Source organism: Canis aureus, chromosome 6 (genome assembly GCF_053574225.1).
Source record: "Canis aureus isolate CA01 chromosome 6, VMU_Caureus_v.1.0, whole genome shotgun sequence".
Lineage (NCBI taxonomy): Eukaryota > Metazoa > Chordata > Mammalia > Carnivora > Canidae > Canis > Canis aureus.
Genome location: NC_135616.1, coordinates 59741707 through 59768697, shown reverse-complemented (window position 1 = coordinate 59768697; position 26991 = coordinate 59741707). Strand labels below are relative to the sequence as shown.

Here is a 26991-nt window from a genome sequence, read left to right as displayed (position 1 = left end):
CTGAATGTTTTATATTATAGAGGTATCTCTTTCTTCAGTTATTGACTTTAAAAATATGTATAAATTTATTCTAGCATGATGGTATCAATATTTCAAATTCTAACTCAATTCTTTTCACCAAACACTGTATATGTATGGTCAGTTTTACTATATTTGATTTGTTTCATCAGGAAAACAAGAAGGGGAGGAAGGAGGAAAAACAATGCCTTTTTTCATTCATTAAAAAACAAACAAACAACAAACAACCCAACATTTAAGTGAGAAGCCATGCCTATGGAACAAAGAATTCAGGAAAAGAAATGAAGTCTGATATTTTATAATTCCTGTCACAATTTGGTTAGAATATTAATACAATCTTGCTTCTGATCTTTAAAAATGAGAGAATTGGTAACATTCGAAAGGTGTCATAGTAACAGATAGATATCCATGAACTCTATAGATCATTGAAATACAATAAGGGGAAATATCTTGTTCTCAGCGTTAATAAACATAAACATAAAACATTCACTTTGGTTAATTTACAAATGAATGCCAACTTATATATCTCAAAATATCAGTTCAACTTAAAAAAGTCACCCAAACTTAAAAAAATGTATTGGAATACATAAATAAAGAATACAACATATTAACTTACAGAATTAAAAGAAAATAAGTCTTTTTTTTTCTCCAATAGAAAAGTCTACTTCTACTCTATACTGATTTCCTCTGTACCTACAATAATGACCAACCTCATGGCAGTAATTCTTTTCAAGTTTAAAAACAATACATTTTAATAAAACGATACACTTAGTCTCTTTCTTAAGTCAATAAACATAGAAAATGGATGAATCAAAATCTGGGTTACTCAGACTTATATCAAAAAGGTCCAAACTAGGACTGCAACTGGTGATTAGCTGACCTGATCACTTAGAGCCTCCTGATTTCAGCATTTAAGATTTAATACTGATTTCTTAGTACTGCCTCATCAGTTTAAGGAATATTTTAAACTGGGCTATTTCTTCCAGGGCATTTCTTAAGCACTTAGATGGTTATCTAAAAGATGGCTTAAGCAAAGCACAGGCCAGGTCTCAGGATTAGAACTCACAATTGTCTCTGATAATCTGCCATGCAACTTTATGAGTCCCACCATTTACTGTTTATATGAGTCCCATCATTCACTGATTATACTCTAGCCCAAGAAAAATAACACAAAATCCCAAAAAACTCCTCCCACTTGTTAAGAAAAAAAAATCTAACAGCATCTTTATGGAACGGTGACAGGTTTTCTTTAGTAACTTGATAAAAGGGCATCCTGCAAAGATTTGCACTCTATAGTTCAGAAGACTTTGAATTTAACATATTTTTTAATACATTTTAGAAATCTCCCATAAGTAAAAATAATTATTCGCTAAAATCTAATAAACCTGCTACTGAAAGTAGTGGAGGTTAACCACAGTTAATCTATGTAAGTTGATAACTCTGTCCTCTTAACTTCAGTATTATAAAGAAATTCTTGAGCAAAATGTTTTGATTCCTTAGTAACTGTCTCTAACTCCAAGAAGAAAGGAGAGAAAAATAAAATATCTTCCGGAGAAGAGGAGTACTTACTGGTACTTTGAAGGGTGAGGTATTTACAGTGTCCATGGAGTTGGGTTTCTCTGATGTACTGGTCCCTGAGATACTCCGTCTGCGTGGGGACCTTTCTGCCGGCACCTCTGCAAAAGAAGAAAAAAAAATGTCATAAAGACACCAAAATTTAGGATCTTTGACTAAACTGTAAATTAGTGGGATTCCCCCCACCACCACCACCACAAAAATAATCAGTTTGGTTTAAAGGTACATCACGTTCTATCTCCACATGATCAAGGGACAAGGGAGACCCGGTCACACTTAAGAAATCTGCTTTAGCATGACAGATTATAATTCTATCTGGGCACATAGAGAAAGTAAATTTTCTGGGCTATACTTAATATCTATAAATTCACTTACTATCTGCATCTCACAATGTATGGACCTACTTCTCAGTTTGTCAGCAATATAGGAGTTAATAGAATCCAAAGAAATTTTTGATATTCTTGTGAACAGCATACAGTCTAGTGTTGCACATGATTTGCTGGTGTCTGCACGAAGGTCAAAGTTCAGTTCCGTGCAGATAAGATGATTCACCAGACTGCAACCAAAGGGCCACGAGACAACCGAAAGCGGCTAGGATAAAATAACATATATGCCTATGCAGATATAAAAATAGATCAGCTTCTCCTTGTGCTGGCAAGATGACCTTACTAAGATCTTACTCTGGAATCCTAAACCTGTTCAAACTGACCTAACAAGCTTCGGATTCTGCAGATGAGGTGGTATTTTCTAATTTAGTTACTATACACTACATTAAGGTTACATTTAGACAATTTTTTCATAGTGATATAAATATATGCATATATATATATGCACATACACACGCACACACAGATGATAGATATACACATATTATACCTTTATCACAACTGCTTCCCATCTCCACTTCAACTGACAGACATATAGGAATCCAGCTTCTCAGATAACATTAGATAATCTCAACATGGACAAGGAAAAAAACACATCCTAAAAAAAGTACTCTGTATTATCTTCCAGATCTTAAAAAATAAGGAGTAAATCGTGACTCCGGAGACTGACATTTTGATTCCTGCTGCTCTCCCTTTAAAAGATAGATGCAGTTTAAACTTCCATTTCTGGCCTCCTGGCCCCTGGGATCCGTGCTACTTCCACTTAACAGAAAGCGTTTTTTCTCTCGCTCCCTCCCTGTGTCTTGCTCTTCCCCCTCCCTCTCTACAGCTTGCAGAGAGCAAGCGAGAAAGAAACACACAGGACTGCAGCTATTCAATCAATCGTTCCGACTGCACATCCTCATTAGTTACTTTCAGGCTATTAGCAGACGCCCAACCACTGCCTCCCCTCAGTTACAGAAAATTTCACTGTAGTGCACTAATCTGCAGCAAGAAAAAACATTTACTGAAATTTATATTCAGCTAGTGCCAAAAGGACACCATTTTACACAGACCTAGGAATGAACACAAATCAATCCCTCCTATGAAAATCCGATTGGAAGTGCTTACCCTATTACTACCTTTGCACGCTGGACACTGATTTTCTTTCCATGACTAAACAGATCCTCTGTGTGACATCTTGACCCGTAAAACATAAGCCAAATTGCAACATTCCTAATGACTGAGAGGTTGCCAACATAGCGTCTTATACGCCTGCAGTACAAGGAAGTCCCACGCTATCACTTTTAAAAATTACAACCAATAACTGTCTCTCAACTTCTCTCTAACCATCAGTGGTTAAATGAGCCTTAATGTACAAAGCCATTTTCTGAAGTAGGCACACACGACTTCTAAAAAAATGGCAGTATAATTAGTTAAAATTCAAGGCAATGGCACAAAGCCCCAATTTTAAACAAGTCAGCTTTGCAAAGCACACTGAACAACAAGACCTTCAGACTTTTTTGGAAGGTGACTTTAAAGAGTGATTATCCAAGTTAGGCATTTCTACTATATGGGGGGCAGGCTGGTAGGGAGATGGGCTGGTGAAGATAGATGAAAATCTCATCCTTCTTCTGATAATGACCTATAATTAGAAGATACATGAGATCGAATATTACAGTATAACATAGTTTAATCTCTGAATAATTGATGGAGAAACCAAACTAGGAGAAAATAAGTTCCATTAGCAAGAATAAAATGATCCAGTAAACAGTTTTCCTTAATTTGCAATGTTCTGGATAAGGAAAAAAATGGAAACTTATTTCCTCATTTTCTTTCAAATATCTAATTTTAGTTTTCAGGCATATGAACTCACTAAATAAATACACTTCCAGGCTTTTAACAATGTAAAATTATATTGGCTAAAATGAGCAGCCATATTTTAAACTCTAACAAATATGTTATTTGTTGTACTTCTTCCTCTTTTAGATTCTCTTTCTGCATCATGAAAAAAAAATCACAACTCTGGTATAGCTTAAAGAATACCACTGGGTTCAAAAAGAAGAAATTAAATTTTTCTTGAACTGCCACTAAGAGGGGAAAGAGGGAATAAGCTAAATCAACAAATGATGAGAGGTCTACACTTCTTTCTCAGCTCCCACAACAATGTAACTTATCTGCTGATGCACAAAAGGCCCTCTAATACCCAAGTTCTCTCATTTTCAGAAGATTCAGAACCATTTCAAAGCTGAGAGGATATATACCCCAAGCACCAATTGCCACGTACAACCAGGTAGCAGCATCAGCAAGGACCGAATTAACAGCTCGTTGGATTAGTCACAGGCAAGCCTGCATATTAAACTGGTCCAGCTACCTTTAACTTTAAATCTCCAGGCTGAAAGGAAAGCTGCTACTATGCTCTTAAAGCCACATTTCTGCTGAGTTAGAAAGAAAATCTATACTGGTTCCAGTAGACCAAAATTAGACAGCTCTCTTCCCTGCTCCCACTCATGCTACATATACCGCATTATTTTCACCCGCTGTAAAAATTGTTCCTTTCATAGTTATAATATTTAATTACAGTCATTTTAAAATATGCTAGCCCTCTAAGACTGAGATAGAGACTTATAATATTGTTTCAGTAAAGGTCTGAAACTGTCCTGTTCACTTTCTCATCCTCTAAAAATATTTTTCATCTTCAGATAGAAAGGCAAAAAAAGTTTTAAAATATAAAGAAATGATTAAGTTTTAAATTTATTTCATTTCCTTTACCATTGGATATGCACCAAGATGAGGTGACCACTTCTCTTAATAAAAGATAACCGGCAATACAGCTCCATGTGGAACATATACTGAACAAAGAGAACATCTGGGTGCTTTTCTTAGCATCTCTATCAATTATCTATGTGATCTTGTGTAAGCCATCTCACCTTTTCTGCTCTGGTCTTCATTAATAAACTGGGATGTTCAGACCAACCAGAGATGAAGGCAAGATGAATGAATTTATATGCTTTGATGTAAAATTAGCTTTTTGGAAGAAAGGGGCTCTCTAAATCCAAAGTCTGGTATCATAACGTCATTTATTCTATGTAATACATATTTTTCTCTCCATTGATGTGCCTTCTTTGGAAAGTGTGGCAAAGAAATTGGCAGCTGGAGGTATAGGGACAAAAGCACTTTTGGTGGAGGATGTGCTTGTCTTCTTCAACAGATAGAAGTCAACCTATGCCTTTAGAACCTTATAGTTGTATTGTTCATGGCCTTAATTCACTTATCAGGAAGCAAATGTCAAAAGATATTTCAAGGAGGACAAAAAAATAGGACAGTGTAAAAGAGATGAAGAGTTGTAGTAATTCCACTATGGTAATCATAGTGAATGGGTAGTTGCTTGAGAAGATGAGCTGTGGAAGTCATCCTCGTATTTATTAGGGAAGAACGCTACAGGCAGAGGGAAGCCAATATGAAGCTTCTAGGGTCAGGTGCAGCATGGAGGCCAGTACAACTGGTGTGAGTAGAACAAAGAGTAGCAGAAAGTCCGAGACTGGGGTAAGTGTGCTCAGGCCACGTAAGCTCTGTAGACCTATGCGTCAAGACTTGAGCTTTTCACTCTGACGTGAAAAACTACCTGGTCAAACATACTTCACCAAAAGGTACAAATCACACAGAAACCTTATGGGAATATACTGTCACTTTCTTAATTATTTTCTTTTCAGGATTTTGAATAATGACTGTGACTAAAATAATTCTGGAATATTATTATGTTTGGAAAGAGAGTAAAGGTTAATATACTTATCATATTAACTGAGGGTTAGGTTCCAAAAACCTCTGAAAATATCTTAAATGAGAAAGGTATCTGTTATGCCTGTTATCATTATGGCCAAATATTGATAAGCATCAGTGCATTTATTTTTGTTCAAGCACATTTAGCTGAAGTTTATATACCATCATGTCATATATGCATGCTTAACATGCTTAACATAAATAACAGGACTCAAATGTCATTAATTCTGATAAGGTCTGCCACTCTTAGGATGAGTTACCATCATTAAGGAATGATACAAAATACTTTCTCTAGAGATAAAAAAAAAGATGTACTATAAAAGTTATTTAGGCACTACTTTGAGGCAGAAGTATTTTTATGATAATTTTAGTGATTACTGAGTCTTTGCTTTGTGCTAAGTGTTGGATGTGGAATTTATCTTTCTTAATCCTTGGGGCAGCCCTTTAGGTAGTAACGATTATTAATTTCTTGGATGAATGTGGGGGCCAAGTTTCAAAGAAAAAAATACTACTTACCAATGTGAAAGTAATTTCAGAAATTCAATACAAAAGAACAAAATGTAGAAAGACAAAGTTTTAATTTGGTGGACAATGATGTAAAGAACCAAAATATCCTTCTTATAGCAAAATTTTCTAGTTACGACAGATCAGAAAACCATTATATGCTCATGAGTGCAGTGTGGCATATATAGTATGCCTGAATACTTCCCATGAATGGCAACCCAAGCCAATTCCTAGTAATTCTGTGTACAGAATTATAAAACATGAATGAACGTGAATGCTCTGCCAATTGCAATTATTCAGAAGCCCCTTTAATATTTTTGTATTATATTTAGGAAACAAGTGTTCTAATATTCTTAAAAGGGGAATTCTTCAGTTCACTTCAAAAACCTTTTTAAAAATCAATAACATTCCAACAAAGCATGACAGAAAATTGAATACACACCAAACTGTGTTCATGCACCCATTCATGTCAGTGAAATCTCAGGGTGCTGCTGTGAATCAGCCTGCTTCACTCTCATCTGTTTGCCTTTACATTGTGTAAATGATGACAATAAATAAGACAGGATATCAGTGGCTCAAGTTATTAATGAATAAAATAAGCAAATAACTTAACTCTTTATGCTATAAATTCTAAATTAGGAGAATTCCTTTTCCACAGGAGCAGAGAAGACATTTAAGGAACTGAATGGGAAGAAAGAGCAGTATTAGGCAATAGATGTGTACGGATTCAGTAAAAAAGGACCTCAAAAACAAATGGCAAAAGGTGAAAGAGAAAAGGCTTCATGAAAATGGGATTGTATGTTTTGCTGTTGGACTCCTCAAGGCAATGGGATCTTAAAGATCTGGGTAGAGAACCATTTTGTAAAGGAAAAGTGACAAGAATGAAGAGAAGAAAATTATTGACTGCATTTATATAGTTGCCAATACCATAGCGCCTGGGCGTTTTATGGACTTCATCTACCTGCTTTCCAGTAGGACATTTTCTGCTGTCTCTTGTTTTTACAGCTTGAAAGCTTATGTACTGACAGTCACTACCATTTAGCTGCTCTGAAATACAAATCCCCAGAGTCACTTTAATATATCCAATTGGTATCACTGAGACTGTAGTACCTCACTCAAACAAGCAGACCTTTCAAGTTGGCATGCCCTCAACACTTACTTCAATCTGAACAAATTGGTGCTAAGTACACAAATGTGGTGAATTTTCAGAAAGTAAAGCCATTCAGTCTCCCCACCTTTTCCTTACTTCAGCAAATTTATTCTCTATTATTTTAAGATTTTCTTCTTACTATTATAATAGGAAAATGGATTTCTCTCTGTTCAAGGAGTCTGGACACCCACAAGTATTCCATTTCTTCATATGATGACATTGGATGGGATAGCAGAGAACAGGTTTTGTACAAATAGCAGTCTCGACCAGAAAGGCTAAAAAAACAGCTCAGGGATGTTTACATGGGTAACTTAAGTTTCTAATACAAAGTGTATCTCTGGTTCTTAGTGATAACCACCAGGAATCTTAATAATAATGATAAAAACATAATAACGAGGATACCTGCAACACCAAACTACCATTTATGATTATTACATGCTAAGTGTTTTATAGGAGTTATCTCTTCCATTGTCACATCAATTCTCTGGAACAGGGACTATCACCTTTATTTATAGATAAGGAAAGAAAAAGAGGTTCTATTACTCTGTCCATGTTTGCACAGCTGGTAAAGGGCAGAATCAGGACTGGAACTCACACGGTCTGGTTCTAGAGTCTGTACTTTTAATTATCATGCATGCTATCCTGTTCTCCTACTGTTTTATATAATGGGCTGTAATGGAGAAGAAATAAATAATCATGGAGACTCCTATTTTCTTCTTCCTAAAAAAACCCTCAAAGAACTTTAACAATATGCACACGATTCTTCGTATTTTAAAGAGAATTAAATCACTTAGCATTATATTATTGTGCTGAGCACTGAGTAATGCATAGAATCGCTGAAGCTAATATGACAATGTATGTTAATTATCCTTAAATTAAAAAAAAATGTGTTATCACATTGCAGTCCACTTAACCAGTGATTTGCCAACCTGGCTATGAATTGAAATCAGCTGTGGAGCTTTTAATCAAACACAGGTGCCTGTGTTTGAATCACAACCTCTGAGGGAGGGGAGGGGATAGCCTACTCATAAGCATTAAAAAAAAAAACCTCTCTAGGTAAATCTAATAAGTATTTTTTTTTTTACTTAAAAAAAAAATTTTTTTTTTAACTTGGTTCCAGGAGTGCCTGGGTGGCTCAGTCTGTTTAGTGTCTGACTCTTGATTTCGGCTCAGGTCCTGGGATCAGGCCTGGAGTCCAGCTCCGTGTTTAACACACAGAGTCTGAGGTTCTCTCTCCCTCTGCCCCTCACCTCACTCATACACACTTTCCCTCTCTCAAATCAGTCAATCAATAAATAAAATCTTAAAAAACAACAACAAAAAACACTAGGCTCCATGCCCAATGTGGGACTGGAACTCACAACCCTGGGATCAAGTGTCAGATGCACTACCAACTGAGGCATCCAGGTGCCCTTGAAATTCTTTTTTTAAATTGAGGGGTAACTGACATACAGATGATACTGATTTCAGATGTACAACATAATAACTCAGTATTCGTATACACTGTGAAATGATCACTACACTAACTCTAGTTAACATTTCTCATCATGCATGTACAATTTAAAAAAAAGAAATCACACTCTTTAAGGGATAATTTGTTGCAAAAAAAGCCCATCAAAGATTGCATTTCCTGAAACAGGAAACAACCTATAAAAAATAACTACTACTGATTCCTTAAATTAAAAATTAAAAGCCCTCCAAAAAATAACCTACCTTTGTGGGGGGGTGGAGTAGATGGAGCACAGATGATTTTTAAAAACCAGTTTTTTGTAAGTTAAACCAGTTATTTGTAAGTAACTTTTTTTTTTTTTTTTTAATGATAGTCACAGAGAGAGAGAGGGGGGGCGGGCAGAGACATAGGCAGAGGGAGAAGCAGGCTCCATGCACCGGGAGCCCAACGTGGGATTCGATCCTGGGTCTCCGGGATCACACCCTGGGCCAAAGGCAGGCGCCAAACTGCTGCGCCACCCAGGGATCCCTGTAAGTAACTTTTAAGGCAGTGAACAATCTCTGTATGATACTGTAGTGATGGATGCATGTCATTAGACATTTGTCCAAGGATGTTACAATATCAAAAATGAACCCTGGGGCATCTGGGTGGCTCAGTGGTTGAGCATCTGCCTTTGGCTCAGGGGTCCTGGGATGGAGCCCTGCATCGGGCTCCCTGTGGGAAGCCTGCTTCTCCTTCTGCTGTCTCTGCCTCTCTGGGTCTCTCATGAATAAATAAATATTTTTTAAAAATAAACCCTAATGTAAACTATGGACTTTGGGTGATTATAATGTGTCAATGCAGATTCATCAACTGTAACCAATGTACTATTCTGGTTGAGGATATTGGAATGGGGGAGGGCGTGTATGTGTGGGGATAAGGATATATGAGAAGTCTTTTAATTTTGCTATGAACCTAAAACTGCCCTAAAAGAATAAAGTATTAAAAAATAAATAAAACAAAATCCTGTCTTTCTATCCTCCTAAAGTAATCTTCAGTACACGAGAGATAACTACTTAGGCCAATTCTATGAGACAAAGATAGATAAATAGCATTAAGATCTTAGGTTTTACAAAGAATAATCTTTAAATATGAAAACATTGTTCAGCATTAAATGACGTTTTTGAGCATTTCAAACCAGTTATTTGTAAAACTTTCTTAATCTCACAGCTTCATTTTGATGAAAAATATTTTATGTTCAACTCTGGAAGGTACTATATCTTCTAACTTTACAGAGTTGTAAGAACTTTAAGCTTTTCTATAACCAATGTAACATGTTCTCATTATTGGTACATTTCATATATAATTGTAGGTATAATCTTTGATTTATTCATACTGTGATTTCAGTATTCATTTTTAAAATCTTAAAAAAATATATTTGGTCCTTGATTACACCAGGGTCTTTTAAGACTGGTTTGTGATATTTAAGAAACAAAACAGAGGATTATAGGGGCAGGGAGGGAAAAATTAAACAAAATGAAATCAGAGAGGGAGACAAACCATAAGAGACTCTTAACCATAGGAAACAAACTGAGGATGCTGGAGGGGAGGTGGGTGAGGAGGATAGATAACCAGGGGATGGGCATTAAGGAGGGCATGTGATGTAATAAGCCGTGGGTGTTATATGCAACTGATGAACCACTGAACTCTAACCTCTGAAACTAATAATACACTATATGTTAATTCACTGAATTTAAATTAATTTTTTAAAAAAGACTAGTTCTCAATACTTTCAGTATTGAGAAGTATTGAAAGCACAAATATTTGGCCTCTAATATAAAGACAAGAACTTACTCATACTGAGGACCAAGTATACATACAGCACTGTACAAAAACAAAAAGTGTTTACATTGGACATCGCTTCTTAGTGAAAGTATCAGAAAAAGCAGAAGCCTGTGATGTTGATTTGTACTCATTAGGCCACCAACACTGCCAAGTCTCTTTTCAAAAAGTCTGTTGGCTTTATTTAGTCCCCTTTATCCATCACCCTAGTCCCGGACTTTTTTTATCTTCTCATGCAGATCATGGCAAGGTTGTCCTAACTGATCTCTCTGACTTCTTTCTCTGCTGAAAGCTATCCTGCTCTCCATTAACAGATTAGTCTCCCTAAAACATTACTTTCTTGGTGTAATTACCTTCCTAGAGATCTTTAGACAGTCAGGCATGGGGAAAAAAACCACCTGGCCCCACCTTTCACAGTCACTCTTCTGTCAACACTCTCCAACAAATTGCCTTAGACAGATGATCTTTGATCTCAAACTGGCCATATTCATTCCCCTGCATGTTTGCTAATGGTTTCCATCTATCTGCCAGATCTTAGGTGACCTTCAATAGCAATGTTAGTTCATCTACTTCCATAAAACCAGTTCTCATTATTGACATTTTTTTGATTTCCAATTAATACGTTCGTAGAAGTTGAAATTACTTGATTATATGTTCTTCAGTTTCAGGTAACAAACTGCATTCCTGCTCAGTACAGTGTTCTGCAACTGCTGTCTTTGAATAAAGTTTGAATAATGCAAGATTTCAATAATAGTGATCTCTGCCTCAATTTTTAAATAAAACAAATTTTAGTAAATAGAATTCTCTCCATTTTAAATTGGTCTCCTACAATGTTCTCATAAACCATCTGCACCAATTCTTGCTTGTTTGCAGGGAGTATTAAAACAGAATAAAAGATAATAATTACAAATTTTAACACCTAAAAAATAGTTCAGCATAGTCTGAACACCTTTTTTATCCTCCTTTAATAAACACACTGGTTCATAGAGAATTACCATTTTTGTTATGTTTAAGTGGTGAAGTATTTTGTATACAATTTCACATGGTTGAATTTAATATGTAGTAAAATTATTAATAAATGTTCTAGTTATTTCTAAATAACATATGGAATTAAAGTGAACCCATTAAGTTAAGCTTAAGAATAACTTTTTTTATGTTTATTAATTTGAATCTTCAGATATAATTGAAATTTTGATAAAGAAGCTTCATGATAGCTTAGGTTTAAAAGTTTCGAGGTTTTATGGGATCCCTGAGTGGCTCAGTGGTTTAGCGCCTGCCTTCAGCCCAGGGTGTGATCCTGGAGACCTAGGATCAAGTCCCACATCGGGATCCCTGCATGGAGCCTGCTTCTCCCTCTGCCTGTGTTTCTGCCTCTCTCTCTCACTCTCTGTGTCTCTCATGAATAAGTAAATAAAAATTTTTTTAAAAAGTTTTGAGGTTTTTCCTTCCATGCAACATCCTTTTTGAGATCTCACAAATTTCCAGGTTCTTAAGAAGCACATGTAAATGTAATAAGGTTTAAGTCTTCATATCTTCTTATTCATTTCCATTTTCCTTAGATATCTGTTCAGCTTGGTTTTCTTAAATTTTTTATTTGCACATCCTTTTAGGAAAATTTTATTTTATGGGGTGGGGGGGAGAAGGAGTGGGAGAGAAAGAATCTTAATCTTAAAAGAAAAGAATCTTAGCAGGCTCCTTGCCCAGCACAGAGCTCCATACAGGCTCACAACTCTGGCATCATGACCTGAGCCAAAATCAAGAGTTGGACACTAAACAGACTGAGCCACCCAGTTTCCCTAAGAAGATGGATATTTTACAGAAAGATGTAATTTATTAAATTGACTATGGAAGAATATAAGCAGGCTTGTAACTTATAACCATGAAAGAAATTGAATCAGTATCTTAAAATCAACCACTTATTATGGTTTGATTTCTTATGTAGCTTGACTTCTGAAAAAGAATAAATGTTGGATTACACTTGCATTAGTGTTTCTAATCAGTGACAATTCGGTTTTTCATCAGAAATGAATAAATTGACATCCTGATATCTAAATTAAAAAAGCAGCAAAAAAATCCTAAGAGTCATGCTAACCCCTAAGCATGGCAGCTGAATTCCTATTGAGTCTAACAGGTGGGAACATTGGTATTTAAAGTCTTACATCCTTTATTTAGAGGATTTCCTTAGAAAAAGAGAAAAAAAAAAGTTCTTTCAAAAATTTTCCTGAAAGGAATGTCTTCTCAAATTTTTGTGGATAGGGGATCCCTGGGTGGTGCAGCGGTTTAGCGCCTGCCTTTGGCCCAGGGCATGATCCTGGAGACCTGGGATCGAATCCCACATCGGGTTCCCAGTGCATGGAGCCTGCTTCTCCCTCTGCCTGTGTCTCTGCCTCTCTCTCTCTCTCTCTCTCTCTGTGACTATCATAAAAAAAAAAAAATTTTTTTGTGGATAGGATTTATCAGTTTCTCCTTATATTTCTGTCCATTTTTGCCTTATAAATTTTGAGACTGTTACTGGATACAATGTAAGATTGTTGTATCTTTCTAGCAATTTCTACATTTTATCTTTATGTAGTGACCTCCTTTATTCCTACTAATGGTTTTTGACATAAAGCTCCATTTTATCTTGTTTTCATGGAGATGCTAGCTTTTATTTGCCAAAGATATCTTTTCCTAAACTTTTTACTTTTAATCCTTCTGGGTCTGTCTTTATGTCTTTTTCATTTGCAACATTAGTAAAGAAATGGAGTCTGGCTATCTTTACCTTTTAACATTTTCAATATTGTGTTTTCTGATATAGTTAGATTTTATTTCTATTATCTTACTATGTTTTTCTATTCACATTTTAAAATGCTTTTTTCCTGATTTTCTGTCTGCTCAGATTGATCAAGTTTTAAAAATTCATTTTCTTCTCTACTGCTTTTGAAATCATGCACTCTATTTTCATTCTTTTAATAGCTGTCCTTACCATTTTAACACATATATTTAAAGCCTAATGCTAATCTTGATTTCTATCCTTCTCTTGAATAATTCAATGATCTTAAAAAACTTCAGTTCCAATTATCCCCTTCCTATCTAACATCAATATTGTTGTACACAATTTTACTTTTACCTTATCAGAACTGTGGTTATAAATTCCCAGGGATTTTTACCCTCTTCCCTCCCTGACCAGTAGTCCAGTCTAAGATAAGTAAGATTTGTGAATGAGCAGATTCTTTTCTTATTTTCAGTCATCAAGAGATCTAGTTGTATAAGGAACAATGGGATGAGGATTTTGGTTCTTTTTTTTTTTTTTTTTTTTTAAGTTTTATTTATTTAAGCAATATCCACACCCAGTGTGGGGCTCAAACTCAGGACCCAGAGATAAAGACTTGCATGCTTCTCCGACTGAGCTAGCTAGGTGCCCTGAGACTTTCCATTCTAATTTTTCACTTTGGCCCCTAGGCTCATGTCCTATCTTGTGGCTATTAAAACTTAACATTCTGGGGATCCCTGGGTGGCGCAGCGGTTTGGCGCCTGCCTTTGGCCCAGGGCGCGATCCTGGAGACTCGGGATCGAATCCCACGTCGGGCTCCCGGTGCATGGAGCCTGTTTCTCTCTCTGCCTGTGTCTCTCTCTCTGTGTGACTATCATAAGTAAAAAAAAAAAAAAAAAAAAAAAAAAAAAAAAACATTAAAAAAAATAAAATAAAATAAAACTTAACATTCTGGAATTCTAAGATTGGCAAATACCCCCAGGACAATTTACTACCTGGATATTTATTTTTTCTCTTCCAGGGGATTTCCTTTCTTTCCTAAGAAGAGGTCAACTAGGCAGTCTAAAAATATTTGTTTCATTAATATGACATTTCTAGTTGTTTCTGTGTTTTCAGGATATCTGCCATTTTTCCAGAGATGAGAGTTTTAAATTTTGAATATGCTTTCCCCTTGAGGTTAGGTGTGATTTTAGGAATCAGGTAATAGCTACCAATACCAAATAATTAACTGTAGTCAGTAGGGTCATTTAGAAGCTTAAAAATATTTAGGTTTTACCAAAATTATAATCTTCTTTTATAGAATGATTATATCACTTAAATAACTTCACTTAATGAAAAAATCACTTAAATTTAGTTTAGAAAATGCAAAGTAGTACAAAATATTTGAGTATTTTCCTGCTTATTCTAGAATTTGGAAAACACAATTACAACCTACTGAAATCATTGCAAATGCTACCAACGTCCCTTAAATGGTACTTGCAGATCTGAGAATAGAGAACAGTGTAGAAAAAGGGTAGCTCTGACAGAGTAATTTGGGTAATTGTGAAAATGGCTGAATCTCAAACTTTTGAGTATCTGAATAACATTTATTCATTCAAAAAAATTTATTTACTAAGTACCTCTTCAGTGTTATTCTAGAAGATGCCAAATTATTAAGGGAAAATCCCTACCTTTCAGAAACAGGGGAGTGCTAGGTGGGTACACAATTAACTAACTGCAATGCAAGACTGGGTGAGTTAAATGCCATAAGATTAATACCATAGCAGTTATCTCCTTCATCTTCCCTATTTTCCACTGCTAAATCCCTACAAGCAACTTTGATTCCTGTATGAGTTTCTCCTTTCAAAAGGTTAACTCTGTGCTCTTAAATGCCACACTCACTTTCAAACTCATAAACGATTTTGTGCCCTTAGTTATTTTAATATATTTTAATAGGTTCAATATCTTGCTCTCTACCAAAAATACGTACAAGTCTCCCCAATTTTTAAAAAAGGCACTTTTCCTTTTTATTAGTCACAGATTTCTCCAGGTAAGAGATGTAGCCTGTAGCTTTCACTGTCTCATCATCTGCTGTCTTTCTCAATATTATAAAATCTAACTTCTCTTCCTTCAACTCTAATGAATGAAATAGAACTGATAATTTCACAAGTTACCAAAAGTCTCCTAATTAAAAAAAAAAAGTCTCCTAATTACCAAATCCAGTGGTCATTTCTGACTTCTTTTTGTCTTTTATAACCACTGACATTGCTGGCCTTTTTCTACCTTAGCACTTGTACCACACACCATATCATCCTGGCTTTCCACCTACCTTTATGATCATTCCCTCTGGATCTCCTCTTCCTCTCTACCCCACCCCCACCCCACTCTCCCAACTAGTGTTCTTCAAGGTTCAGTTCCTGACCTCGGTTTTTTTCTTGACAGTTTCTCAATAGTAGGTCACTCACAGATGCTAAGCTTGAACTATCTTTCTTCTCTAGATGGTTCCCAAATGTCGCTCTCTACCTGTGACTTCATGTCCAATAATTAGAACTATATTTCTATCTGAATATGTACTAGCCACCTCAAACTCAATAGATCTAAACAGAACTCATCTTCTTCCCTCAAAAACTGACTCCCTTTCCCAACTTTTCAATTTCTGTTAATAGCACCACCATCTTCCCAAATTCAAAAGTCTTTATTTTCTCCCCCATTCTGCCAATCTGTCAGCAATTCTGTTGATACAGTCTTTGAAATCTCGCCATCTTTTCATCTCAGTTTTTGATATTCGGTACATAAATATTCCTCTCCACCTGGAGTGTACTGGGTGCTGAAAAGACAGAGGACTGGGCCCCTGTTTTGAAGGCATTCACAATCTAGTTTTAATAACAAATAAGGAAACCACTAATAATACCATAGGGAGTTAAGTGTTAAAATAGAAGCACTTAGTCCATATCTGGACTTCTCTCTAATAGCTTTCAAAAAGGTTTAACTGCTTCTGGTCTTGTCCCCCTGTTTAGACATTTTCACATATGTCTTCCTAAGAAATTATTTTAGTCACATTTTTTTCTTACTCAATAATCTTTAATTCTTTCCAACTGCTTTCCAGATAAAGCTGTTACTCAATAGATTGTCATGAAAGGTCCTACCCAGCCAGCCACCAAACATCCTTCACATATTGTCTCTTATCACTACTTTACATGAACTTCCCATTCCTTTCAAATCAGTTTTTTTCATTAGACATGAACATAATTTAATATTCCTCATGACACTCCTTCCATACAGAAAACTACATTTCTATAAAAATCTACTCTATCTTTTAAGATTCAGATTAAATCCTATCTGTAAAGCAATTTTCAGTGTTCCTAATTGAAAATGATACCTCCCTTCTTCAAATTTCCAAGGCAATTTTTGCCTAGATAAATCATTTCACAATCAAGTACTACTTTATTTTCTCCGTTGTTGTCTTGAATTATTGTTAAGTCTGTCTCACTTAACTGTACACAGTTCGTGTTTTTCTCCCCAACCAAATTCTACATTTCTCACAAACAGCTTTATCTTATACCTCTTTGTATCTAGCCATAGTACCTAGCACAATATTTTGTTCATGAGCAAGATCCAAAATAGGGGCAAGGTTACGAAAGTTCAATTTGGATGAAGGCACACTGCTGACAGAAGAAATAACGTGTGCGAAGGTAGCAAAGGGCAATGTTTGTGTGTAAGATATAGAAAGTTAATCCATTTGGTGGAGTGAAGGGCTTCTTTGCCCCTCCCTCAAAAGAATATTGGAATGTCAAACAGAAGGGCCAGAATAAGTTCCGCATAAGATGTCTTGACTTCATCTGATAGGTGAGAAGGGAGCCATGGAAGGTTTTTGAGTAGAATAATGTACAGCACAGTTTTATGAAGTTGCATCAAACCAGCATTGCACTAAATCAACGGGAAGGCCTGAACATTAGTTAAGTGGCTATTGTTCAAAAGTGAAGTAGTAAAGCCCAACCAACACAAAGTACTTTCCTTTCGTCTCCTCTTTGAGAGAAACCTTTCCTTAGGAAAAGAAAGCATAGTTTAATAGGTTCTCTGACATGACTCTTTTGGTTCCATTCATCCTAGATTCACCATAAAGTAGATTCAGGTTTCTTATTTTTCTTTTGGCATCTTCACTGGGAAAAGCATGTTGTAATTAATGGTAATTATATTAGCAAATGACATAAAAGCTTTGCTTAATCCTCAAGCTATTATAAGCTATATCTAGGATAGTTTTCCTCCTAGTTCCTCTGGAAGAACTTAGTAAATTCCTGTTTATCCACAGACAGAAGTGTTTGCTACCCATGGTCTGGAAACCTCCCAAATAAGAGCAGGAGTTACATAGCTGTCTACTCTCTCAGCAACTAAACTTATTGTGGCCCTTGAGCAGCATCATGACTGACTTCCCTGTGTTTTATCTATTACAAATGCTAAGGTTTCCTTCTATTAGTTGGATAATTTATAGGAATTCGCATTTTTCTTCTAAGCATGTTCTAACATCGTGTGTCTTTATCACCTCCATTTGTGAATAAAGAGGAATTCATTAACTCTCCTAAACAGAGGATGGGAGTGGGGATAGGGCATAAATTGTAGTCACCTTTTATTTGCCCAACTCTATGTATTTGACTGATTTCTTTTTAGACATAATGGAGGTAAATAGCCAAAAAAAGAAGTAAATTAATCTTAAGGCTAGATAATTAGAATACAGAAAAATATCATGCAAGAGCAAGGGAAAGATGTTTAGTGATGACTCTACCTTCCTTTCCCATGATGCAATAGGGTTTAAGTGGTTGGTTTTACTTAGGGATATTTGTATTTGCTTTTCTTCACTGATGTTTCTCGGTGTATGTGGAGGGAAGAGGAATGGGAAGCAAGTAGAATAGGATAGGCTTTAGAGAAATGAGGATAAGAGGTACACATATTTCTTAAAGTCACCCAAATACCCAAGGTAAGTGAGGCTATGATAAACAAATTAACAGCAGCATTGATATCAAAATATATATACCTGAGTCTTTACAGAATTAGAAAAGATCTGATTAGGATGACCCTTTATACCTAAACTGCATGAAAAAAAGAAATCATTTATAGAACGTTTAGATTGACAACATAATTGAATTAAATAAAACAAAACAAAGTCATGCTAAATATAATTTAAAAAATTTTAAAGATAGATGCCCTTTAGAATGGTAGAAGATTATTCTTAGGTTATAGGTAATACTCATGAAGAATAAATTAGAAGACCATAAATTGTGCCCACTTATAATAAAGGTATATCTGTATTTAGTGAAATATAAGACAAATCAAATTTATAAAAAATAATTTCAAGGCAATTATTAATCTAACAAAAGTGTTCACAAATAGGATTTGTGTATCAAGCTCTCCTATTGCACTGATGACACAAATGGATTTATAACCTAACTTTCTTATGAATTTATTATATCAATAATTCCATGATCAATAGTTGCTTTCTTCAGAAATCTATTAGAAAACATCCATAAATGGGAAGTTTAAATGACAGCTGGTCTATGTGTCCTATTTTATATACTCAGTAGAAATCTTCTATATGAACATTACAAATATTTCACACCTTGCAGAAAAGCTACTTCTCAATCCATATGTTGGCTTTTCTTGCACACAAAGCCTATTGCCACTCTTACAAGGCAAGCCTTATTATCATTGTACTAAGAGGTATAGTAAAACAATAATATATTTTGGCTGGTAGAAGTTGTCTGAATACCATGAACAGCTGACCGGATGACATAGTAAGCTTTGCCCAGAGCTAGAACTCTTTGTTAAAGCAAAGCAAACTGTCTCTTATTTCTCACAGGCAATGTTGGTGACCCTCTTTCTCTATACATAAACAAACCTTGAAAAGCAAACAACTTAAACATATCCTCTTAATTCCTCTACCCCGTTTTAAAAATACAAAAGTGGATTTTAGAGAATTTGGGGGTCTTACTCCCCCAAAGTAAGAGAAGTTCAGACAAGAAACGGTTAAAAGAACAAGCGGAGCCCTACCGTACCCAGAAATGACAGAAGGCTCTTCTCCTCTTCCGTGCTACTATCCAGCCACTCGGCCACATCACCGGGGGAAAGGAGACTCATTCTCCAGCCAGAAAACTTTTCCATACAGAACACAATTACTGAATGATGGAATGGGAAAAGAAAGATACAAAGACTAAATTCTTGGGGGTCCAACACTTAAATTGCTGGCTAGGCTGTAATGATGAAAGAGCAAATGTGATCCTCCCTCCACTCTGAATTCTGTCTCTGTGACATCAATCTAACACAACGGGGGGGAGGGGGAAGGAAACAGAGGGTTAAAAGAGGGTGACAGAAGAGGAGGGAAGGGAGATTTGTCCTTCTGTCTCTTAGTGTTAAGCTTCAGCCTGAAAGAGAAGCCAGGATAAAATTGAATAATGATTTGTGTTTAATGACAGGAGAAAGCAAAGGAAAATAAAGAACGATACTCAAAGAAAAAGAAACAGGTTCCTACACTGAAGCAGCTTAGATAACCAGACAGCACAATAGCTAATCAGTTAAGTAAAGCATATCATCAAACAAAAACAAAGGCAAAAGAACAAATTCAGCATTTTGTTTTGTTCCGAGAAGAAAGGTTTTCAAATTTCCTTTCAGTCACCCAGAGAGAACTGCAGCCCCCTAGCCCCTTCCTGCTTTAGCTATTTCAACAGCATCTCAGCCCCCTTTGCGAAGATTTCCTGCAAGCAAAGGCAGGTTGATAAATCTGTGAATAGGAAGCTCTCATCCCTCCTTTCTTCTCCTCCTCCTCCATTCCTCCCCCCACCTCGCATGGCGACGGCATTGATCGACAATAATGGAATCTGTAACTGACTGCCAACAGCAACATTAAGGATATTACAAGTCCACTTCATAAGAATTCGAGCCGGTGGTCGGAACTTGGGGGCAACTCTGGGCTTCTAGTCAATAGCTGTCTTTCTTAGCGAGAAAGAAAAGGGGCGGGAGGAGGGATGGGGGTAGAAGAGGGAGAGAGGGAGAATAGGACAGAAGGCTGAAATCTGAAAGAAGTCAGAGAAGTGAGCTAGTTGGGCTGAAGGTTCAAAGATCCACCAATGAAGGTAATGACTGTCCTTCAACTCCTGTCACTTACACTGTCAATTGTGAAGGAGTCCGAAACAGATGGATTTTTAAACATGAATTATATTATATATTACATGCTTGGATTTAAGATTATTTCACAGGCTTACACCTCATTAATAGGTAGAGAGAAATCAAACTGTAGAGGTATTTTCAGAGACCCATAAATCACTAATATCCCTGTTCTCTGGAGATTGATTAGGTTTGCTATGAGAAAACAACACTCTTAAAAAGCTGAATTTTCCCCTGCATTAGCACCACATTAGCTGTGTTCCCAATGATCTACTTTCTTTTGATTCTAGCAGTCTGCCTTTAGTGAGAGAATTCTCACTGCTTAAGAGTTATAAACTCAAAATATCCTGAATCCAGACACTCCTATCCATGTTGACTTCATTGTTCTTCATATGGACTCCAGTTAACTCTAAGTTTCGTGAGGACACAGACCATGGCTAGAACAGTATCTGGCACTTAGAAGGTCTTCATTTAATATTTACTGAAGTTTTGTTTAGCTACTGTAAAAGTTTTAATAGCTTCAGGAAATATCAGGCTCAATATTTTATGATCTTTTTTTTAAATTTGTCATTTTGACACACAGCAACTTAAAAGTAATTCTAGAAATATTATCAATTGAGAAGACAGAAAATGTAAAAAATAAAAAGGTATTTTGAATTCATCATGTTTAAATAAATCCATAATTTATTATTCAAAATAATTACATAAAACTGAAAGGTAGTGACGTATATAAAAAACATTTTGTCAAAATCCACAGTCTACACTTGCTTAGTATCTAAACATGAATTGATAATCCCTTTGTAAGAACCTTATGATACACCAGTATCTCTGGAGCTCCCAGGTTGAAACCATTGCCCTAGAGCATCAAACTGAAACTTCTTAGTGTGATGTGGCTCCTGCTTCTTTCCTGATAGAAGCTCCCCCAGACTCTCCTTGGCTTAGCTATACTATCCACCTCACTTCCAATGCCTTTGCTTGTTCTACAACAAAGTAATCTACACAATTCATCTATTTTGTTCATTGGTCTATCTCCACTGTCTACAGTATTATCTGGCACACAGTAGATGGTCAAAAATTTTGTTGATTGACTAGTGAGGTATCATTATTTCTACCATGTATATTTGACAATATTAAACTGATTCACTGAGATTCGGCTCCAATATTACTCTCCAAGTTTTCCTTGACACCTTAAGGCAGAGTTAATAGCTTTCTTATCCATACTTTCATTGCTATTGCTCCTATTACCTTATTGAAATTATTCGTTTACATACTGATTTCTTCTACTATACCTTATGTATTTTAAAGGCAAAACTGTGCTCTACTAATCTAAAAAAATGTTTTAATGCCTAGCACACAGTAGATGATTAATAAATGTTTATTAAATGATTAGTGAAAGTGAGACTGTGATTCTATATACCAAAGAGAAATACTAAAGAATTCCATATATTCTTGATGGGGATCCATACCATTAGTCTCCAAATCAACAACAAAAAATGAAACCTGGTAAATGAAAAATATAAATTTTTCACTTTATTGATTTTACTAAAGAAAAGGCAGTATAGGCATAAAGATATCCTCAGAATAATCCAGTACTAGAACACTGGTTTCTCTAAACAGAGAGTTACCCAACGAGGCACCCCAAGACTGGATTGAAATTTTGTCATAAAAGGCATCACACAATTTTTCCTTACTTATAACCAGAACATAGCATGAATTAATCCTCCTTATGTAAAATTTTCCTTAAAAAGCAATAAAACTTACGTGAAGACGTAAACATTCTATATAGTAGGTTATACATTTTGCCAAGATATGAGTCAAGGGCACCACAATACTGTGAGTAGGACGTTAGGAATAATGCTTGACTATGATCTTCTCAACAAATGACCAAATCCCATACATTCTGGTGGTAACTATGTTCCTCATGTGTAGTAAGTATTTATTATTGACATTTGTTGATTTTATTTTTATTCATTATTTTCCTAAAATAGTGCTAAGTATCTGGAAAATGCTTGGTGACTGAGGGCATTTACATTTCTTGTGTATATGTGTATGTGTAATATATTTGTGTGTACATGACATTTATTGGGCTGCAACTTACTGTTTTTTAGGTACTTCACTAAGTGCTTTACATACAACATCTCATTTAAAATTCTTAAACAACCACCAAGTGGGATAGGTACTATCTTCCTTTTACAGATGAGAAAATCAAAGACCAGAAAACTTGTCTAAGGTAACATGTAGTAAGGCAAATAAAATTTGAATGTCTGAATGTTTGACCAAATTCTCTCCTCTACTGTGCTGTATCCTACAAGGGCTGATAAGCAGAGGTCAGCAACTTTTCTATAAGAGGGTCAGTAAATATTTTAGGCTTTGTGGGCCATATAGTTGCTGCCACAACTTATTTTTTTTTAAGATTTTATTTATTTATTCATGAGAGATAGAGCAGGAGGCAGATATATAGGCAGAGGGAGAAGCAGGCTCCCCAGGGGGGGCCTGATGTGGGACTTGATCCCTGGACCTCGGGATCATGACCTGAGCCAAAGGCAGACACTCAACCATTGAGCCACCCAGGTGTCCCTGTCACAACTATTTTAACTCTACCACGGTAGCATGAAAATAGTCGTAGACAGCATGTAAATAAATGGGTATGGCTATATTCCAATACAACCTTATTGTTTGAATGAATGAATGAATGAATGAATGAATGCTGTGGGCCATAGTTTACTAACCCCTGATTTAGGCCCACCACTGTCAAATCAGTCAACATTTTCTGAGTACTTAATTTGTGGATCTCTGCCAGACCTTCATGAGAAATAAACAATTATTTGCCTGGAACAAATAAAGTTTTCTTTTTATTTTAAGAACTGTGTGATTGTCTTTATTATTTTACTTTTAAATAAAGTGTAAAAGCCCAATTATTTCTTTCCTCCCACTTCCTTAATCTCATAGTCCTAGAGAAAACTTAAATTTCAGTTGAAAAAAGGGTATAAAAAAATGTAGCCCCCTCTTCAGTTACTTATATTTCTGATTTTTGTTCATTCATTCAATAACATTAGTGACAGTATGTGCCAAGCACTGTTCTAAGCCCTGGGATGCAGTTGTGAATAAAAGAGACAAAATCTCTGCCCTGGTGGAACTTACATTTTGAGGGAAGAGAAAATAATACATGAAATTAAAAAGTAAAATATATATTGTGTTAGGATGAATAGTGCCAAAGATAAGAATAAAGCAAGGAAGGGGTGTGGGTAATGTTGAAGAGCTTTACAATTTTAGAGGTTGGCTAGGGAAGGCATCTCTGGGTGATTGACTTTTGAGTCAAGGGTAGCTGGGTTTGGGGGAAGAGGGGAAAAAAAAAGCTAAAAAGGCCTGGAAGCAGCAATAGTCAGATCACTGCCGCTAAATTGTATTGACTTGGGGGGCCAAAAGGGATGAGATCGGTGAAGCAACAAGAAGCCAGATCATGGGGATCCCTGGGTGGCGCAGCGGTTTTGTGCCTGCCTTCGGCCCGGGGTGTGATCCTGGAGTCCCGGGATTGAGTCCCGCATTGAGCTCCTTGAGTGGAGCCTGCTTCTCTCTCTGCCTGTGTCTCTGCCTCTTTCTTTCTCTGTCTCTCATTAATAAATAAAAATCCTAAAAAAAAAAAAAAAAGCCAGATCATGCAAAGCTGGAAGGTCTTTGGCTCTTTTCCTTAATTAGACAGGAAGACTTTGAGGAAGAAGTGCTTTGTTAGACTTACATATATTTTTTTACATGGCCTTTATTGAAATAGAACTCCCATACCATAAAATTCATCCTTTTAAAGTAGTTTAAAATATATTCACAAAGTTATATGAACATCACTATAATTTAAATCCAGAATATCAGAATATTTTCATCACCTCAGAAAGAAACCTTGCACCCATGAGCACTCGTTCTCCCTTCCTCCCATCTGCTGAGTTCATAGCAACTGCTAATCTAAGTTTTATCTTTATGAATTTTCCTGTTCTAGACATTTCATATACATGAAATCATATAATATGTGGCCTTTTGTACCTGATTTAACTTAGTTTTATCCATGTTATACTTCATTCTTTTTAATGGCCAACTAGTATTCCACTGAAGGACATTTGGGTTATCTACACTTTGCAATATTACAAATACAGGCATACCTGAGATACATTGTGGATTTGGCTCTAGACCACTGCAATAAAGTGAGTATTCCAATAAAGCAAGTCACATTAATGTTTTAGTTTCCCACTGCATATAAAAGTTATATTTAAAGTATACTATAATCTATTAAGGGTGCAATGGCATTACATCTTAAAAAACAATGTATATTCCTTAATTAAAAAATACTTTATTGCTAAATAAGGCAAGGCATCATCTGAACTTTTAGTGAATTGTAAGCTTTTGTTAGGGGAGGGTCTTTCCTCAACAGTTTTGGCTGCTGACTGATCAGGGCGGTGGCTGCTGAAGGTTAGGGTGGCTGTGGCAATTTCTTAAATAAGACAACAGTAAAACTTGCTGCATCAATAGGCTCTTTCATGTCAATTTCTCTGTACTATGCAATGTTACTTGATAGCATTTTACCAAAATAGAACTTCTTTGAAAATTGGAGTCAATCCTCTCAAATCCTGCCACTGCTGTTTCAACAAGTTTATGTAATATTCTAAATCCTTTGTTGTCATTTCAACAATCTTCACAGCATCTTCAGTGGGAGAGTGAGGGCCTTGCTCTGGGTAAGTCTTTTGCTTAGGCGAAAGCTGTGGCTGTTTGATCTTCAATACAGACCCCTAAAACTTTCTCCATATTTGCAATAAGGCTGTTTCACTGTCTTATCATTTGTGTGCTCACTGGAATAGCACTTTTAATTTCCTTCAAGAACTTTTCCTTTGTATTCACAACGTGGCTAACTTTGGTGCGAGAACCTTAGCTTTTGGCCTATATTGGCTTTCAACATGCCCTTCTCACTAGGCTTAATAATTTCTGGCTTTTGATTGATTTTATTTTTTTCAAGATTTTATTTATTTATTCATGAGAGACAGAGAGAGAGAGAAAGAGAGAGAGCGAGAGAGAGCAGTAGAAGGAGAAGCAGGCTCCATGGAAGGAGCCCTATGCGGGACTCGATCCTGGAACTGCAGGATCACACCCTGGGCCGAAGGCAGGCACTAAACTGCTGAGCCACCCAGGGATCCCCCTGGCTTTTGATTTAAAGTGAGAGGCAGGTAATTCTTCCTCTCACTTGAACACTTAGAGGTCATGAAGGGGTATTAATTGGCCTAATTTCGAAGTTGCTTTGTCTCAGAGAATAGGGATGCCCAGGGAAAAGACAAAAGGGAAGGAATGGTGGGTCGGTGGTACAGTCATAACACACAAAACATTTATTAAGTTTGCCATATTATACGGGTGCAATATGTGGTGCCCCAAAACAATGACTATAGTAACATCAAAGATCATGGATTATAGGTCAGTAAAACAAACATAATAACAATGAAAAAGCCTGAAATATTCCAAGAATTACCAGAATGTGACAAGAGGCGCAAAGTAAGCAAATGCTATTGGAAAATGACACCAACAAACGTGCTTAAGGCAGGGATTGCCACAGCCCCTCAATTTGTTAAAATGCACAGTATCTGCAAATTATAACAAAGTGAAGAGCAATACGACAAGGTATCCCTGTGATGCTGCTATAAACATTCTTGCACAAGTTTTTGCATACAAGTCTTATACTTTAAAAGGATATCCAAATAAGATGTATTATATAATTTGCTTCTTCTATACTGAGAATTTTAAAATGCTACAGCAGAACAGAGTTATTTTCCAATTTTACAAGCACCGGTTTTCATCCTAATTCATCTGGGATTTCTATCCTTCTTTAAGAAACCAAAACTACTGACTCAGTCTCTTTACTCTTGCTATATTATTCTTACACACAAGAAAAGATTAATACTAGATACTCAGGAATGAACAACAGCAGGTAACATATGACAATAAATCTTTTCCTAATTTGATAACTAAAACTGGTAAAGTCGATGGATTTTTGGGGGTAATTTTATATTTTGATATGGTTTCACATTCATAAAAATGGGGGAAGAAAAGAGTACAAGAAATGCCTATATATCTTTTATCCAGATTTCTCAGCTCTTTTCATTTTGCTACGTTTGCTTAGTCATTTCCTGTGTGTGTATGTATATATGTATATGTGTGTGTATATATATATATATATAAAATATGCATTTCCCCAAACCATTTGAGAAAGTTGGAGACATTATGCCCTTTCCTGACAATATCTTCAGTCTGTATTTTCCAAAACAAAGTACATTCTCTTATATAACCCAAAACAATTATCAAAATCAGGAAATTTACCACTGATATTGGTTGATATTTTAAGAATAAAATTAAATATTCCTCTATGTACAAAATCTACTATATGAATCCTATTTCAGTATCATATGAAGTCCTTTAT

At 35.9% G+C, this 26991-nt stretch overlaps 1 protein-coding gene across 14 annotated transcripts in view; it reads right to left on the bottom strand.

Moving 5' to 3' along the window:
* RASAL2 (RAS protein activator like 2) overlaps positions 1-26991 on the bottom strand; it is a 347106-nt gene that overhangs the window by 85636 nt on the left and 234479 nt on the right. For 12 of the 14 annotated variants that reach the window (XM_077901811.1, XM_077901814.1, XM_077901815.1 and 9 more), the window contains one exon: positions 1588-1694. In XM_077901811.1, coding sequence (XP_077757937.1) covers positions 1588-1694 — 107 coding nt within the window. Of the gene's footprint in view, positions 1-1587; positions 1695-2469; positions 2507-19441; positions 19657-26991 lie in introns of those variants that run through there. The other 2 variants (XM_077901817.1, XM_077901819.1) reach the window with 2 other exon arrangements.